Source organism: Dendrobates tinctorius, unplaced genomic scaffold, assembly GCF_039654945.1.
Source record: "Dendrobates tinctorius isolate UK_male_01 unplaced genomic scaffold, ASM3965494v1 ptg000063l, whole genome shotgun sequence".
Lineage (NCBI taxonomy): Eukaryota > Metazoa > Chordata > Amphibia > Anura > Dendrobatidae > Dendrobates > Dendrobates tinctorius.
In genome coordinates, this window is record NW_027361731.1 from 32,651,215 (window position 1) to 32,668,611 (window position 17,397).

The 17,397-nt window shown below is 46.1% G+C and overlaps 2 protein-coding genes across 2 annotated transcripts in view; both read right to left on the reverse strand.

Annotated features, from left to right (window-relative positions):
- Positions 1 to 17,397, reverse strand: part of LOC141094128 (uncharacterized) — a 254,798-nt gene that overhangs the window by 110,971 nt on the left and 126,430 nt on the right. The gene's annotated exons all lie outside the window — the stretch shown is intronic.
- LOC141093948 (uncharacterized) overlaps positions 1 to 17,397 on the reverse strand; it is a 28,848-nt gene that overhangs the window by 5,393 nt on the left and 6,058 nt on the right. Inside the window, exons 2-6 of the mRNA XM_073579627.1 lie at positions 3,216 to 3,407; positions 2,907 to 3,086; positions 2,700 to 2,823; positions 2,519 to 2,616; positions 1,882 to 1,972 (exon numbers count right to left, since the gene is read on the reverse strand). Of these exons, the coding sequence (XP_073435728.1) occupies positions 1,882 to 1,972; positions 2,519 to 2,616; positions 2,700 to 2,823; positions 2,907 to 3,086; positions 3,216 to 3,407 (685 nt within the window). The remainder of the gene's footprint in view (positions 1 to 1,881; positions 1,973 to 2,518; positions 2,617 to 2,699; positions 2,824 to 2,906; positions 3,087 to 3,215; positions 3,408 to 17,397) is intronic.

Sequence of the window (17,397 nt, forward strand, 5' to 3'; positions counted from 1 at the left end):
TACTGCCCCCATTAGCAGCTCCATATTGTTCCCCCATATGCTGCCCCCATTAGAAGCTCCATATTGTTCCCCCATATACTGCCCCCATTAGCAGCTCCATATTGTTCCCCTATATGCTGCCCCCATTAGAAGCTCCATATTGTTCCCCCATATGCTGCCCCCATTAGAAGCTCCATATTGTTCCCCCATATACTGCCCCCATTAGCAGCTCCATATTGTTCCCCCATATGCTGCCCCCATTAGAAGCTCCATATTGTTCCCCCATATACTGCCCCCATAAGAAGCTCCATAGATTATTGCCCCATGTGCTGCCCCCATTAGAAGCTCCTTAAGATTATTTCCCCATGTGCTGCCGCTGCTGCCGCATGTAAAAATAAAAAAAATGACATACTCACCTCTCCGTCGCTGGGTGTCAGATACTCACCTGTCCTGCGTCCATGGCTGCTCACCGCTATCTGTCACGTCATCGGTCAGTGACGTTCAGCCTGCAGGGGGCGCGGCGTGCACTAATCACGTCACCGCGCTCTCTGCTGTCTGAAGTCACTGACCGATGACAGACAGCAGCAAGCAGCCATGGACGCAGGACAAGTGAGTATCGCTATACTTACCCGTCCTGACGCTGTGTCTTGAGCCCCCAGCTTCTCCGTGCTCTCTCTTCCTGCCTTCAGCGGTCACGTGGTGCCGCTCATTAAAACTCATGAATATGCGCATATTCATGAGTTTTAATGAGCGGCACCACGTGACCGCTGAAGGCAGGAAGAGAGAGCACGGGGAGAAGCTGGGGGCTCAAGACACAGCGTCAGGACGGGTAAGTATGACCTGACATCCCCGCCCCCCCTCCCCCTCTGACCCCCCGGTGTATATGACTCGAATATAAGCCGAGAGGGGGACTTTCAGCCCAAAAAAACGGGCTGAAAATCTCGGCTTATATTCGAGTATATACGGTATATATGTATATTTTCTCTGTTCTATTGGGGACTATTACATTATTTTGTTCCTTACCTAAAAAAAATCTTTTTCTGCAGTGGTAAACATATTAAAATATGTTATTACTAATATATTGAGGTGCTTTTTGTGCCACATTTTATTATCATTTTATTTGTTTTTTTACATTGTTGTTGTGTATTGTGCTAGAATTTATAATAATAAACATTATTCTTTTTATATATTCCTTGGTTTTTCCTCATTCATATTTACACCATTATTTATCTGTGGTTTGTGTACATCACATGTTAGTTTCAGTTCTTCATTGGAATGTTTGTCCTGTAGATTATCACAATCCTCCCTGAAGTTAGTTGGTTTTAATACAAATTGAAAAGTCAGGATAAAGGGAAATTCTGCTGTAATTGTGCAGAAATTCACACTTGGCCTCACTGCACATTTACTGTTGCCGATCATAAAAGGGAAGTTTGGCCAGAAAGACTGGACCTGGTCTTGTAGGGACCATGAGACATAGAGCAGCACAGAAGGGAGAGAAGATTCATCCAATAGGATCTCAGGGATCTAGGAAGCCAACAGCATCATTACCCTCCGCTTTCTCTTACAGGCCCAGTATAATGTTTTTCTTCAAGTGATTTTCTATCTTGTCAGCACATTCTATGTACGCTGTCATTTGGCTTTATAGTTTACAGATCTGGGCAGGTAACGGTCAGCGTCTCCTAATCCCAGGGGTTATGTGGATCCTCCAGGTTATAAGTTCTAAAGAAAAGGGCTTTCAATGCCCAAAGTCATTTGAACAGTTTTGGGTGGAGGAGAATGTTGTGGTCTAGAGGCAAAATGGTGATCATGGTAATACGGCCGGACTACACCACCGATAAAGCAGCCACAGCCGGTGACTGAGAGGAATCTGTGACTTCTCTGCATTCAGTGGTTACTACTCACCTGGGTGGTCATATGTGGGAATCTCCTCTTTACACTGCTCATCATCCCTCACATATGTCTCTGTAGTATTAATATGGGTCAGATCTTCACCCTGAAACAAATATTGTAAAAGTCACAGACAGATGGAGAAGTCCCATCTATGATCAGCTCTAATCCTGCCATCTCCACCGCTCTCATTACACAAGTATAAAACATATAATAGGCAGAGAGGAGGGACTGAGTCTCCACATGGGTAGTATCCAGCTGGAATCCAAGCAAGTTTGCTAGCATGTGTCTAGTGGGTGCTGATCCTGCTGGTGCATTCAGCAAACGTAGGAAGAGAAAAGGATATGTTTCCGGCACACCGACCAGATAAAAAGAAAAAAATTTACTTGGACATGATTAAAAATAAAACAATAAAAATAACCTGATGCGTTTGTTGTGCAAAGGTGCACCCTTAGTCAGGTTGTTTTTGTTGTTTTATTTTTAATCATGTCCAAATAATTTTTTTTCTTTTTAACTGGTCGGTGTGCTGGAAACATATCCTTTCCTTTTCCAAAACATATAATACTGGTGGATAAAACAAGACTGAGCACAAGACCTTCACAGCCGTCTACACATCATAGGGGAGATCTCCTGACACCTTCTCTCCATCTACCTGATGATCCTGAGGAGCACTGAGATCTTCTTTGCTACAGTCCTGTGGAAGAAGAGGACGGGGACATCTCTCTGGTGTTGTCCTCTTACTGGATAGATCTGGAGGAAACACATACAGGGACTGAATTCATTCTCTACATACAGATAATTATAGGCCGTGTGTATTTAGTCCTGTCTATTACCTGGTGATGTGAGGGGCTGGGGAACCTCCATTATGACGTTCTTGTACAGATCTCTGTGTCCTTCTAAATACTCCCACTCCTCCATGGAGAAATAGACAGCGACATCCTGACACCTTATAGGAACCTGACACATACAATGATACCGTCATCCCCCCGATCCCTTCATAGTGTTACTGTATAATGTCCCAGCATTCCCAGCAGTGTCACCTCTCCAGTCAGCAGCTCAATCATCTTGTAGATGAGTTCTAGGATCTTCAGGTCATTGATGTCCTCATGGATCAGGGGGTGAGGTGGAGACTCCGTGATTGGGCTCAGGGGTCTTCCCCATCCCTCAGACACAGGGTCCTGACAGCGATCACTAGAGGTCTTCTTCACCACTGTGTAATCCTGGTTATGGAGAGACGCATTAATAAATCTCACTACAGACATTTCCAGAGTCCTCACCTCTCCAGTTCTGTCCATCTGTTATTCCCATAGATAAGAATGATGTAATGTGACGTCATCACAATCTCTCACCTCTCCAGTGAGACGGAAGAGGATCTCTAGAGTGAGGTGTAAAATCCTCTCCGCCATCTTGTCTCTGTCCATATCCATCCTTGATGGGTAAATCAGGAAAATTCTCTTTTGTAGAAGATCTTCACTGAGAGGATCCGATATTGTAGAGACCTGAATGAGAAGACGATGATCCGATGTAACATCATAGGAATCCTGTGTAATAATACAATTACTGGAGATAATAAGGGAAACATATGAGATTTATTATCTTACAGGGTTTAGTTTTCTTCCCTGACATCTACTAATAAAACCTATATATTTAGGCCACAGACAACAAGCAGTTTCCTCCTCGGAGTCGGCAGCTGAACACGTTCCTCATAGACTCATCTTCCATAACGCTAATTCTCGTCTCATTACCGACACTGGAATCGGCATTAGCAATACTGCAGGAGAGATTCATTACACGCGACATGAGAAATAACTCCTTCATGATGAGGACGACATCTTCATCTTCTACTGCGGCTCTAGAGACAGATTTGGCCAGAGTCGGTCACTGCCTCCATCCCCACCGGCCGTCTATATGAAGGTTTCCCGCCTTCCCCGCACTGGAATCTTCTCTCACGTTAGATCTCAGCTCTGAGTCACACACAGAAGTTTGAGGCTTTTAGAAAAGCCGATATTAAAATGTTTCTAAAGAAAATTGGCTCCAACAATTCTTGTAAGAAGAAAAAAATATGCAAAAAGCAAAAGACACAATTTATAATTTTTAACATGTTGAACATTTATTAAAAAGAAATTAAGCTTTTTGTGCCCCAGAACATAGATGTACACCGCAGGGACGGCACAGATGAGGCTGCAACAAAGCCACTTGCTGCTGTGAAAAGCAAACATGGCATCTAAGAAGGTGTGACAGAGTTTGACTGAATGCCCCCCGCCCCCAAGTACTCGATAGTATGGGGCGGCCTAGTTACTCCGATACTTACATGCCGAATAATGGTGTCTGGGCTGCAATGTATGAAGGTCTATTAGCTCGGGCCAGAGGCAGCGTCCAATAAGTTACCTTATAACGCCCCCATACACAGACTAAAGTTCCATGAAAGCACTGATTTCGGGGGGATTGGCCGACCATATAATGTATTTGGGGGCCTCCCGACAGATGATGTCAGGGCAGAGAAGGATCTGACATCCTGAATTTCAGAGGATAATCCGTTTGTTCTTCCTGTAGATAATCCTCCTCTAGAGGAGTCTGGAGGCGACTCTGTCATACAGACCACAGGAAAGCTGGAATATTTGTGTGTATGGGGGAGTCGGGAGAGATCGCCGTCTGCAAAATGACCGTTCAGCCAACTCTGATCTCATGTGTATGGGGCCGCTAGTATTACACTGACAGGCAGTGATGATACACGGCACCACAGTAGTACAGGGCATCACCGGAGCCATCAGAGGCTTGTATGTTGTGTGATCGCACTGATCAGAGGGGTTTAAAAAAGGTTTAAAGTGGAAAAAAATATCACAGTTTCAGCAACAAGAAATATCCATCACTATATGGAAAGCAGAGTCACTGCACAATGTTAGTTACGTCACGGCCATAACTACTTTATTATACTCTACTAGCTGAAGAGCCCGGCTCTGCCCGGGCATAGTAACTAACTGTGGTTAGTTATAACAAATTATAATTATCCTCCATCCCATAGGCCCGTGCCCATATACCCATCATACATATCCGCCATCCCATAGTCCCGTGCCCATATACCCATCATACATATCCTCCATCCCATGGTCGAGTGCCCATATACCCATCATACATATTCTCCATCCCATAGTCCAATGCCCATATACCCATCACACATCCTTCATCTCATAGTCCCATGCCCATATACCCATCATACAGTACATATCCGCCATCCCATAGTCCCGTGCCCATATACCCATCACACAAACTCCATCTCATAGTCAACCATCATGACATCATAATGAGCGGCGGCAGGGCTTGCAACCTATGATGAATCAGCATCGCCATGGCAATCATTATGACATCATAATGAGGGGCGGGGCTTGATGGGATGGCGGATGTGTGATGGGTATATGGGCACTGGACTATGGGATGAGGATATGTATGACGGGTATATGGGCACGGGACTATGGGATGGCGGATATGTATGTGGGCACGGCACTATGGGATGGAGGATGTGTGATGGGTATATGGGCACTGGACTATGGGATGGAGGATATGTATGATGGGTATATGGGGACGGGACTATGGGATGGCGGATATGTATGATGGGTATATGGGCACGGGACTATGGGATGGCGAATATGTATGATGGGTATATGGGCATGGGACTATGGGATGGAGAATAATTTCAAGAAGGAAAAAGAGCAATACAAAACTTTGGGCACCCTTAGAGATTTGTGTACTGACATAATTTTGACCAAGATTTCACACCTTAATTAGCTTGTTAGGGTTATGGTGAGATCACATGGTGACCAGGAGCTACAGTCTGAGGAAAGGGCTAAAAAGCCTTCACTAGACCCCTGTACAGCTGTATAATGAGGCCCAGTCTTTATAGTGAAGGGATAGGAGTGAGGGCCTGTGCCCAGGAGCTACAGTCTGAGGAAAGGGCTAAAAAGCCTTCACTAGACCCCTGTACAGCTGTATAAGGAGACTCAGGCTTTATAGTGAAGGGACAGGAGTGAGGGCCTGTTCCCAGGAGCTACAGTCTGAGGAAAGGGCTAAAAAGCCTTCACTAGACCCCTGTACAGCTGTATAATGAGGCCCAGGCTTTATAGTGAAGGGACAGGAGTGAGGGCCTGATCCCAGGAGCTACAGTCTGAGGAAAGGGCTAAAAAGCCTTCACTAGACCCCTGTACAGCTGTATAATGAGACTCAGGCTTTATAGTGAAGGGACAGGAGTGAGGGCCTGTTCCCAGAAGCTACAGTCTGAGGAAAGGGCTAAAAAGCCTTCACTAGACCCCTGTACAGTCATGGCCAAAAGTTTTGAGAACGACACAAATATTAATTTTTACAAAGTCTACTGCTTCATTTTTTCTAATGGCAATTTGCATATACTCCAGAATGTTATAAAGAGTGATCAGCTTAACAGCAATTACGTGCAAACTCAATATTTGCCTAGAAAATGAACTTTATCCCCCAAAACACATTTCAACATCATTGCAGCCCTGCCTTAAAAGGACCAGCTAACATCGTTTCAGTGATTGCTCCATTAACACAGGTGTGGGTGTTGATGAGGACAGGGCTGGAGATCAATCTGTCATGATTAAGTAAGAATGACACCACTGGACACTTTAAAAGGAGGCTGGTGCTTGGCATCATTGTTTCTCTTCTGTTAACCATGGTTATCTCTAAAGAAACACGTGCAGTCATCATTGCACTGCACAAAAATGGCCTAAGAGGGAAGAGTATCGCAGCTAGAAAGATTACACCTCAGTCAACAATCTATGGCATTATCAAGAACTTCAAGGAGAGAGGTTCCCTTGTTGCCAAAAAGGCTCCAGGGCGCCGAAGAAAGACCAGCAAGCGCCAGGACCGTCTCTTAAAAGTGTTTCAGCTGCGGGATCAGGCTACCAGCAGTGCAGAGCTTGCTTAGGAATGGCAGCAGGCAGGTGTGAGTGCATCTGCACGCGCTGTGAGACGGAGACTCTTGGAGCAAGGCCTGGTCTCAAGGAGGGCAGCAAAGAAGCCACTTCTCTCCAGGAAAAACATCATGGACAGACTGATATTCTGCAAGAGGTACAGGGAGTGGACTGCTGAGGACTGGGATAAAGTCATTTTCTCTGATGAATCCCCTTTTCGATTGTTTGGGACATCTGGAAAACAGCTTATTCGTAGAAGACCAGGTGAGCGCTACCACCAGTCTTGTCTCATGCCAACTGTCAAGCATCCTGAAACCATTCATGTGTGGGGTGGCTTCTCAGCCAAGGGAATGGGCTCTCTCTCAGTCTTGCCTAAAAAGAATAAAGAATGGTACCAGAATGTCCTCCAAGAGCAACTTCTCCCAACCGTCCAAGAGCAGTTTGGCGATCAACAATGCCTTTTTCAACATGATGGAGCACCTTGCCATAAAGCAAAGGTGATAACTAAATGGCTCAGGGAACAAAACATAGAGATTTTGGGACCATGGCCTGGAAACTCCCCAGATCTTAATCCAATTGAGAACTTGTGGTCAATCATCAAGAGACGGGTGGACAAACAAAAACCTTCAAATTCAGACAAAATAAAAGCATTGATTTTGCAAGAATGGACTGCCATCAGTCAGGATTTGATCCAGAAGTTGATTGAGAGCATGCCAGGGAGAATTGCTGAGGTCCTGAAGAGAAGAAGGGTCAACACTGCAAATATTGACTTGCTGCATTAACTCATTCTAACTGTCAATATAACCTTTTGCTACTCATAATATGATTGCAATTATATTTCTGTATGTGATAAAAACATCTGACAAACACACAGAAAAACGAGATCATCAGCAGATCATGTGAAAATATAATATTTGTGTCATTCCCAAAACTTTTGGCCATGACTGTACAGGTGTATAATGAGGCCCAGGCTTTATAGTGAAGGGACAGGAATGAGGGCCTGTTCCCAGGAGCTACGGTCTGAGGAAAGGGCTAAAAAGCCTTCACTAGACCCCTGTACAGCTGTATAAGGAGCCTCAGGCTGTATACTGAAGGGACAGGAGTGAGAGTCTGTTCCCAGGAGCTACAGACTGAGGAAAGGGCTAAAAAGCCTTCACTAGACCCCTGTACTGCTGTAAAATGAGGCCCAGGATTTATAGTGAAGGGACAGGAGTGAGGGTCTGATCCCAGGAGCTACAGTCTGAGGAAAGAGCTAAAAAGCCTTCACTAGACCCCTGTACTGCTGTAAAATGAGGCCCAGGATTTATAGTGAAGGGACAGGAGGGCCTGTTCCCAGGAGCTACAGTCTGAGGAAAGAGCTAAAAAGCCTTCACTAGACACCTGTACAGCTGTATAATGAGGCCCAGGCTTTATAGTGAAGGGACAGGAGTGAGGGTCTGATCCCAGGTGCTATAGTCTGAGGAAAGGGCTAAAAGCCTTCACTAGACCCCTGTACAGCTGTATAATGAGGCCCAGGCTTTATAGTGAAGGGACAAAAGTGAGGGCCTGTTCCCAGGAGCTACAGTCTGAGGAAAGAGCTAAAAAGCCTTCACTAGACCCCTGCACAGCTGTATAATGAGGCCCAGGCTTCATAGTGAAGGGACAGGAGTGAGGGCCTGCTCCCAGGAGCTACAGTCTGAGGAAAGGGCTAAAAAGCCTTCACTAGACCCCTGTACAGCTGTATAATGAGGCCCAGGCTTTATAGTGAAGGGACAGGAGTGAGAGTCTGTTCCCAGGAGCTACAGACTGAGGAAAGGGTTAAAAAGCCTTCACTAGACCCCTGTACTGCTGTATAATGAGGCCCAGGCTTTATAGTGAAGGGACAGGAGTGAGGGTCTGATCCCAGGTGCTATAGTCTGAGGAAAGGGCTAAAAGCCTTCACTAGACCTCTGTACAGCTGTATAATGAGGCCCAGGCTTTATAGTGAAGGGACAAAAGTGAGGGTCTGATCCCAGGTGCTATAGTCTGAGGAAAGGGCTAAAAGCCTTCACTAGACCCCTGTACAGCTGTATAATGAGGCCCAGGCTTTATAGTGAAGGGACAAAAGTGATGGCCTGTTCACAGGAGCTACAGTCTGAGGAAAGGGCTAAAAAGCCTTCACTAGACCGCTGTACAGCTGTATAATGAGACTCAGGCTTTATAGTGAAGGGACAGGAGTGAGAGTCTGTTCCCAGGAGCTACAGACTGAGGAAAGGGCTAAAAAGCCTTCACTAGACCTCTGTACAGCTGTATAATGAGGCCCAGGCTTTATAGTGAAGGGACAGGAGTGAGGGCCTGTTCCCAGGAGCTACAGTCTGAGGAAAGAGCTAAAAAGCCTTCACTAGACCCCTGGACAACTGTATAATGAGGCCCAGGCTTTATAGTGAAGGGACAGGAGTGAGGGCCTGTTCCCAGGAGCTACAGTCTGAGGAAAGGGCTAAAAAGCCTTCACTAGACCCCTGTACAGCTGTATAATGAGACTCAGGCTTTATAGTGAAGGGACAGGAGTGAGAGTCTGTTCCCAGGAGCTACAGACTGAGGAAAGGGCTAAAAAGCCTTCACTAGACCCCTGTACAGCTGTATAATGAGGCCTAGGCTTCATAGTGAAGGGACAGTAGTGAGGGCCTGCTCCCAGGAGCTACAGTCTGAGGAAAGGGCTAAAAAGCCTTCACTAGACCCCTGTACAGCTGTATAATGAGGCCCAGGCTTTATAGTGAAGGGACAGGAGTGAGAGTCTGTTCCCAGGAGCTACAGACTGAGGAAAGGGCTAAAAAGCCTTCACTAGACCCCTGTACTGCTGTAAAATGAGGCCCAGGATTTATAGTGAAGGGATAGGAGGGCCTGTTCCCAGGAGCTACAGTCTGAGGAAAGAGCTAAAAAGCCTTCATTAGACCCCTGTACAGCTGTATAATGAGGCCCAGGCTTTATAGTGAAGGGACAGGAGTGAGAGTCTGTTCCCAGGAGCTACAGACTGAGGAAAGGGCTAAAAAGCCTTCACTAGACCCCTGTACTGCTGTAAAATGAGGCCCAGGATTTATAGTGAAGGGACAGGAGGGCCTGTTCCCAGGAGCTACAGTCTGAGGAAAGGGCTAAAAAGCCTTCACTAGACCCCTGTACAGCTGTATAATGAGGCCCAGGCTTTATAGTGAAGGGACAGGAGTGAGGGTCTGATCCCAGGTGCTATAGTCTGAGGAAAGGGCTAAAAGCCTTCACTAGACCCCTGTACAGCAGTATAATGTGGCCCAGGCTTTATAGTGAAGGGACAAAAGTGAGGGCCTGTTCCCAGGAGCTACAGTCTGAGGAAAGGGCTAAAAAGCCTTCACTAGACCCCTGTACAGCTGTATAATGAGGCCCAGGCTTCATAGTGAAGGGACAGGAGTGAGGGCCTGCTCCCAGGAGCTACAGTCTGAGGAAAGGGCTAAAAAGCCTGCCTTCACTAGACCCCTGTACTGCTGTAAAATGAGGCCCAGGATTTATAGTGAAGGGACAGGAGGGCCTGTTCCCAGGAGCTACAGTCTGAGGAAAGAGCTAAAAAGCCTTCACTAGACACCTGTACAGATGTATAATGAGGCCCAGGCTTTATAGTGAAGGGACAGGAGTGAGGGTCTGATCCCAGGTGCTATAGTCTGAGGAAAGGGCTAAAAGCCTTCACTAGACCCCTGTACAGCTGTATAATGAGGCCCAGGCTTTATAGTGAAGGGACAAAAGTGAGGGCCTGTTCCCAGGAGCTACAGTCTGAGGAAAGGGCTAAAAAGCCTTCACTAGACCCCTGTACAGCTGTATAATGAGGCTCAGGCTTTATAGTGAAGGGACAGGAGTGAGGGCCTGATCCCAAGAGCTACAGTCTGAGGAAAGGGCTAAAAAGCCTTCACTAGACCCCTGTACAGCTGTATAATGAGGCCCAGGCTTCATAGTGAAGGGACAGGAGTGAGGGCCTGATCCCAAGAGCTACAGTCTGAGGAAAGAGCTAAAAAGCCTTCACTAGACACCTGTACAGCTGTATAATGAGGCCCAGGCTTTATAGTGAAGGGACAGGAGTGAGGGTCTGATCCCAGGTGCTATAGTCTGAGGAAAGGGCTAAAAGCCTTCACTAGACCCCTGTACAGCTGTATAATGAGGCCCAGGCTTTATAGTGAAGGGACAGGAGTGAGGGTCTGATCCCAGGTGCTATAGTCTGAGGAAAGGGCTAAAAGCCTTCACTAGACCTCTGTACAGCTGTATAATGAGGCCCAGGCTTTATAGTGAAGGGACAAAAGTGAGGGCCTGTTCCCAGGAGCTACAGTCTGAGGAAAGGGCTAAAAAGCCTTCACTAGACCCCTGTACAGCTGTATAATGAGACTCAGGCTTTATAGTGAAGGGACAGTAGTGAGAGTCTGTTCCCAGGAGCTACAGTCTGAGGAAAGGGCTAAAAAGCTTTCACTAGACCCCTGTACAGCTGTATAATGAGGCTCAGGCTTTATAGTGAAGGGACAGGAGTGAGGGCCTGATCCCAAGAGCTACAGTCTGAGGAAAGGGCTAAAAAGCCTTCACTAGACCCCTGGACAGCTGTATAATGAGGCCCAGGCTTTATAGTGAAGGGACAGGAGTGAGGGCCTGTTCCCAGGAGCTACAGTCTGAGGAAAGAGCTAAAAAGCCTTCACTAGACCCCTGGACAGCTGTATAATGAGGCCCAGGCTTTATAGTGAAGGGACAGGAGTGAGAGCCTGTTCCCAGGAGCTACAGTCTGAGGAAAGGGCTAAAAAGCCTTCACTAGACCCCTGTACAGCTGTATAATGAGGCCCAGGCTTTATAGTGAAGGGACAGGAGTGAGAGCCTGTTCCCAGGAGCTACAGTCTGAGGAAAGGGCTAAAAAGCCTTCACTAGACCCCTGTACAGCTGTATAATGAGGCCCAGGCTTTATAGTGAAGGGACAGGAGGGAGAAAACTGGGGAAAGGAGCCAGAAGAGCCGGACTGCCCATCACTAACCTGCAGAGCCGCACTCCACATATATGGCTGCTCTGTGCACACAGGACCTGTGATGAGGTCACAGGAGGGGAGGAGTCAGGGGTCACATGATCTCCGGAGTGCAGACCTCCATGGAGCCTTCTCCTCAGTCAGTGACATTCCCGCCATTATTTTCCCCTCACTACTGGCACAATTACCCCGCGCCGCCTTCTCTACACAGTGTTATGTGTGGAATGTAACGTTTGATTTCTCTGGAGGGAAATAGACCCCACACAGGAGGGAATTCTCACCAGTTACCGGCCGTCTACTATATGGCGGCATATGATTGTGCTATCGACTCCACACCAGGAGCTAAAATGCCCAAATCTCTAATGTAACCGCTATAAGAGAAGATATAACAAATTTCCCCTAAACTCACACAGCGGAGGAGGCCTCACTTGGAGCAATGTGACTAGCGCACAGAAAATCTATTCCCAGTTCTGTGATTAAGTTATCGGCCAAAAGGAAGAAGAAAGGTCTGAATTACAGCCCAGACTGGAGGAGAAACTGCAGGAGTTAGAATTGGCCAATCAGCGCTCTTCACCCCTATACTTATCTACACAAATACAAGATATGAAATGACAATTAGACGCCATTCTCACCACCAGAACGGAGAGGCGCTAACTTGGAGTAAAGCCGCGTTTTATCACCATGCCAATAAGCCTAATAAGATGCCGCTCGTAAGCTCAGAATGAGAGTCACTGCATATAATCTCCTCTATAAAAGACCCTAAGGGTCAAATCTCAGCCCACCCCGATGTCATGTATAGCACTTATAATGAATACCCCCAGAGTTTGTATTCGCCCCACAATCACCCCCCCTCACTACTGGAGTCATTCCTTCACACACTACATCTACCTAACCTGACTGAGTCCGCGGCACAACAACTCCATTTACACATCTCTGAGGAGGAAATAGTTTCACCAATCAAAAAGCTAAAAAAGGGAAAGGCCCCGGGGCCGGATGGTCTTACAGCAATATATTATAAAATGTAGCGATGTGCTGACACCACATATAAAAACCTCTGTAATTCACTACTAAATGGCTCACAGCTGCCCCCTGAGCTCTACGTGGCGCATGTAACCGTAATCCCTAATCCTAAGAAAGATCATCTCACAACAAATTATAGACCTATATCCCTCTTATACATTGACTTCAAAATCTTTACATCCATTGTGACTAACAGGACCAATAAAATCCTCCCTCACCTCATCCATCGGGGTCAGGTTGGTTTTATACCAGCGCGACAGGCCCCAGATAATATTAGGAGAGCGTTAAATATTATTCATACAACTAACCTACAGCGAAAGCGACTTCTCCTGCTTGCATTAGATACTGAGAGGGCTTTCGATTCGGCGTCCTGGACATATCTCTTTACGGTTCTATCGGAAGTCGGATTCTCCCCAAACTTATAAAGTGCCTCCAATTGTTATATGATAGCCCTATCGCTTATGTAAAACTCCCATCACCACACCCCCCTCCAATTAATATTCAGAGGGTACCAGGCAGGGCTGTCCTCTATCTCCGGATCTTTTTGCACTTGCAATGGAACCCATTGCGGAAGCAATAAGGAGAGATCAGAATATCCTGGGCCCTGAGAATATGGGAGACCGATATAAAGTCAGCCTCTTTGCGGATGATCTCCTGCTAACATTAATAAGTCCCCACACTACACTCCCTCACTTGTTTTCCTTCCTTCACAAATTTGATTTTATTTGTAAATTTTCCTAATACAGAGCAAACTAATGTAGCTGTCACGATACTAGTGGAGACAACTGGCCACCAGTGGCTAGGTCAAAGAGACTGCAGACACAATGGGTTGCGCAAGCAATATTGTATTAGTGGTCTGAATGCAATACAGCATATAAGTCCAGATAAATGTTCAGTCAATCTGATAAATGGTAATAGCAGAGTTGATACAGCATTCAATGTCACTGAGCAATGAGGGCACAAGATACAGACTCTTGCAGAGCGGAGGAACACACTAGCTGGCTGGAGTTCTTACTTCACCGCAGGTGTAGTCAGGCAGAGGTTCCTGAAGTCAAGTGTTCAGCAATCACTCAGTCAGCAGGCAGGGATCTGGACGTGCAGGTCGACAGAGGACTCCGCCGTTAAGAGAGGACCAACAGGGATAGTAAGTCCAGGCTTGGTACTGCAGAGTCACAAAGTCCAAAACATAATACACAAGCAATGAAACAGAACAGGTGCTGGCTTTATATACAGCTTTGGCAAGAAGCAAGATGGCCGACTTGTGAAACATCAAGATCCATGTTAACTAAGGGCAAGTCTAAGGGCAAGAAAAACAGATTCTAGGACTAGATACTGACATTACTCCCACCTCAAGAACAGCCTCCGAACGACCCTAAACCAGGCTTGCCAGGGTACCTTTGATGGAACTGCTCAATCAGTCGGGAGGCGTTAATATTATCCACGGGTTCGCAGGAATTTTCCTCTGAGGAATAGCCTTGCCATTTAATCAAATACTGCAGTCGATTTCTGTAGATTCTTGAATCCAGAATCCTCTCAACGATGAACTGCTCTTGACCATCCACAAGAACGGGATCAGGAGGAGGAGATGAACGTCCTGGAAAAGGATTTGATACTACAGTCTTTAGTAGAGAAGTATGAAAGACAGGATGTATCTTCAGTGTTCTTGGGAGTTTTAAGCGACATGCAACAGCACCTTCCAGGCCACTGATCCTATAAGGACCAATGTACTTCTGTCCCAACTTAGGGGAAGGGATCTTCATCTTTAAATTCTTCGTAGATAACCAGACTAAATCTCCTACCTTAAATGTTTGGTTTGCGAAATCTGTCAGCTGCATTCTTGTACCTCTCTTGTGCGGAACCCAAAGTCTCTTTCAGAAGTTCAAGGTTCTGCTGAAGTGAAGAGATCATGTCGGCAACTGCTGGTAAAGATGTATCTACCGGTAATCTGGGGAGAATGCTAGAGTGATATCCCAGGTTAGCGTAGAATGGAGACTGCTTGGTGGAGGCACTCTGGGAGTTGTTATAAGAAAATTCAGCCAATGGGAGTAGCCTTACCCAATCATCTTGCAAATGGCAAACGTAGCAGCGAAGATATTGCTCCAGTGTTTGGTTGGTACGTTCTGTCTGCCCGTTGGACTGTGGGTGGAAAGCAGAAGATAAGTTAACTTCTATGCCTAATGCTGAACAAAAGCTTCGCCAAAACTTTGAAGTAAATTGAACTCCACGGTCAGAAACAACTTCATCCGGAACCCCGCGCAGGCGAAAGATGTTCTGGATAATTAGGTCAGCAGTGTCCTACGCAGAGGGTAAACCGGAACAAGGGATGAAATGGGCCGCCTTGGTCAGGCGATCGACCACCACCAAAATCGTACTCTTTCCCTCGGAAAGGGGCAGTTCTACAATAAAGTCCATAGAAATGGATCCCCACGGGCGAGACGCACCGGGAAAGGCTGTAACAGACCAGTAGGGGAGGCACATGGAACCTTGAATTTGGCACATACCTCACAAGATGAAACGTACTTCTGGACATCCTTCCGAAAACCTGGCCACCAGAAGAAGCGAGATAAGAATTCTTGAGTCTTCTGAATTCCTCTGTGCCCTGCAACCTTAGAATCATGAACCAATCTCAACACTCTTAACCTCACGGCTTCAAGAATGTAGAGGCGCCGTTCCCGGGTCCAGACTCCATATCTAAAAAGAAGGCTTACCTCATCAGTTGGCTGAGACAGGAAAAGATCAGAGTTGTAAGCTTCTTTGATGACCTGCAACAAATCTTGATTATGAATGACTCCTACAAAATTGCAATCAGAAAGTATGGTCCTAGGTGGAGCATCTGGAACAGCGTCAGTGGAGTACATCCGGGATAGAGCATCTGCTTTTCCATTGCGCGAACCTGGTCTATAAGAGATTGTAAAATTGAACTGATTAAGGAAAAGACTCCAGCGGGCCTGCCGTGGGGTCAGGCATCTTGCTGACCTGATGAACTCAAGGTTGCGGTGATCCGTGAGGACCACAATCGGCTGTGAAGCTCCTTGCAGAAGATGTCTACACTCCTTGAAGGCGGCGATGATAGCCAGTAAATCTTTATTTCCTACATCGTAGTTCTTTTCGGCAGGAGACAGTCACTTGTAAAGAAAAGCACAAGGATGAAGTAAATTCTTCTCACCTGTTCTTTGGGACAGTATAGCCCCGGTGGCAGTTTGAGGCATCTACTTCAATAACGAAGGCGAGTTCCGGGTCAGGGTGGATCAGTACCGGTGCTGACATGAACTCGGTCTTGAGCCGAGAGAATGCTTCTTGGGCTTGAAGGGACCAAATAAATGCTGTCTTCTTCTGTGTCAACTGGGTGATGGGCGAGACGAAGTCAGAGAAGTTCTTGATGAAACGTCTGTAGAAGTTAGCAAATCCGATGAAGCGTTGGACCTCTTTGATGTTCTTGGGGATTGGCCGCTCCTGAATCGCCTTGATCTTGCTGTTATCCATACTCAGACCCTGTGGGGAAATTACATAACGTAAGCATTGGATCTCCGACTTGTGAAATTCGCATTTCCCCAGCTTGATGTACAGATGGTGTTCCCTCAACCGCTGCAAGACAGTCTTGACATGTTGCTGATGTTCCTCCATGGAGCTGGAAAAAAATCAGAATGTCATCCAAATAGATTACGACAAAAAGATCAAGAATGACTCTGAAAATATCATTTACTAGATGTTGGAAAGTTGCTGGGGCATTGCAAAGTCCAAAAGGCATGACCAAATACTCAAAGTGTCCATATTGAGACCTAAATGCTGTTTTCCATTTGTCTCCATATCTTACACGTACTAGAGTGTATGCCCCGCGTAGGTCCAATTTTGAAAAGACCTTGGCCTGACGAACTCTCTCGAGAAGCTCCAGAATTAATGGCAGGGGGTAGCGGTTCTTGATGGTTACCTTGTTAATTTCCTGGTAATCAACACAGGGTCTGAGGGATCCATCCTTCTTTTTTTTTTCAGAAAATATTTATTAAAGTTCTTTTTTTTTATAACAAAGAAAGGGTACAATACAATAGACCATATACTACCATTATCTGAGTAATTAAACATTATTTAAGTATGGAAGAAGAGAAAAGAAGAGAAAGACATGAGGGAGAAGACATAGAAGTAAGAGTAAGGAAAAAATAGGTATGGGGATATAGGGTAAGGGAAGGAAGAAAGGGGGGGGGGATTATAGCCCATCAGTAAAAAATAATAATTTAACTTATTTAACTCAAATCATCTAAATTACTCGGGAGCTAAATATGTATCCAGTTGGCAAATTCCGGACTCTCTTTGAATGAATGCCAAGGAAACCAAGTGTGTCCCTGTCTAGATGTGGAGCCCCTATCTTGGGACATCAGTGATTCCATACGCTCCAATCTGTCCATCTTCACCACCCATTCCATCACAGAAGGGACCCTCATGGATCTCCAATGCCTGGGTATGATCATTCTTGCTGCTATTAGGCAAAATCTCCAGAGGCCCCTTTTAATTGTTTTTAATGGGCCAGGGATCAGAGAAAGGAGAGCAATCTGAGGAGATGGTTCATACCTGATTCCAGAAATGATATAGAAAATCTGGAAGATCGCCATCCAAAATGGCTTC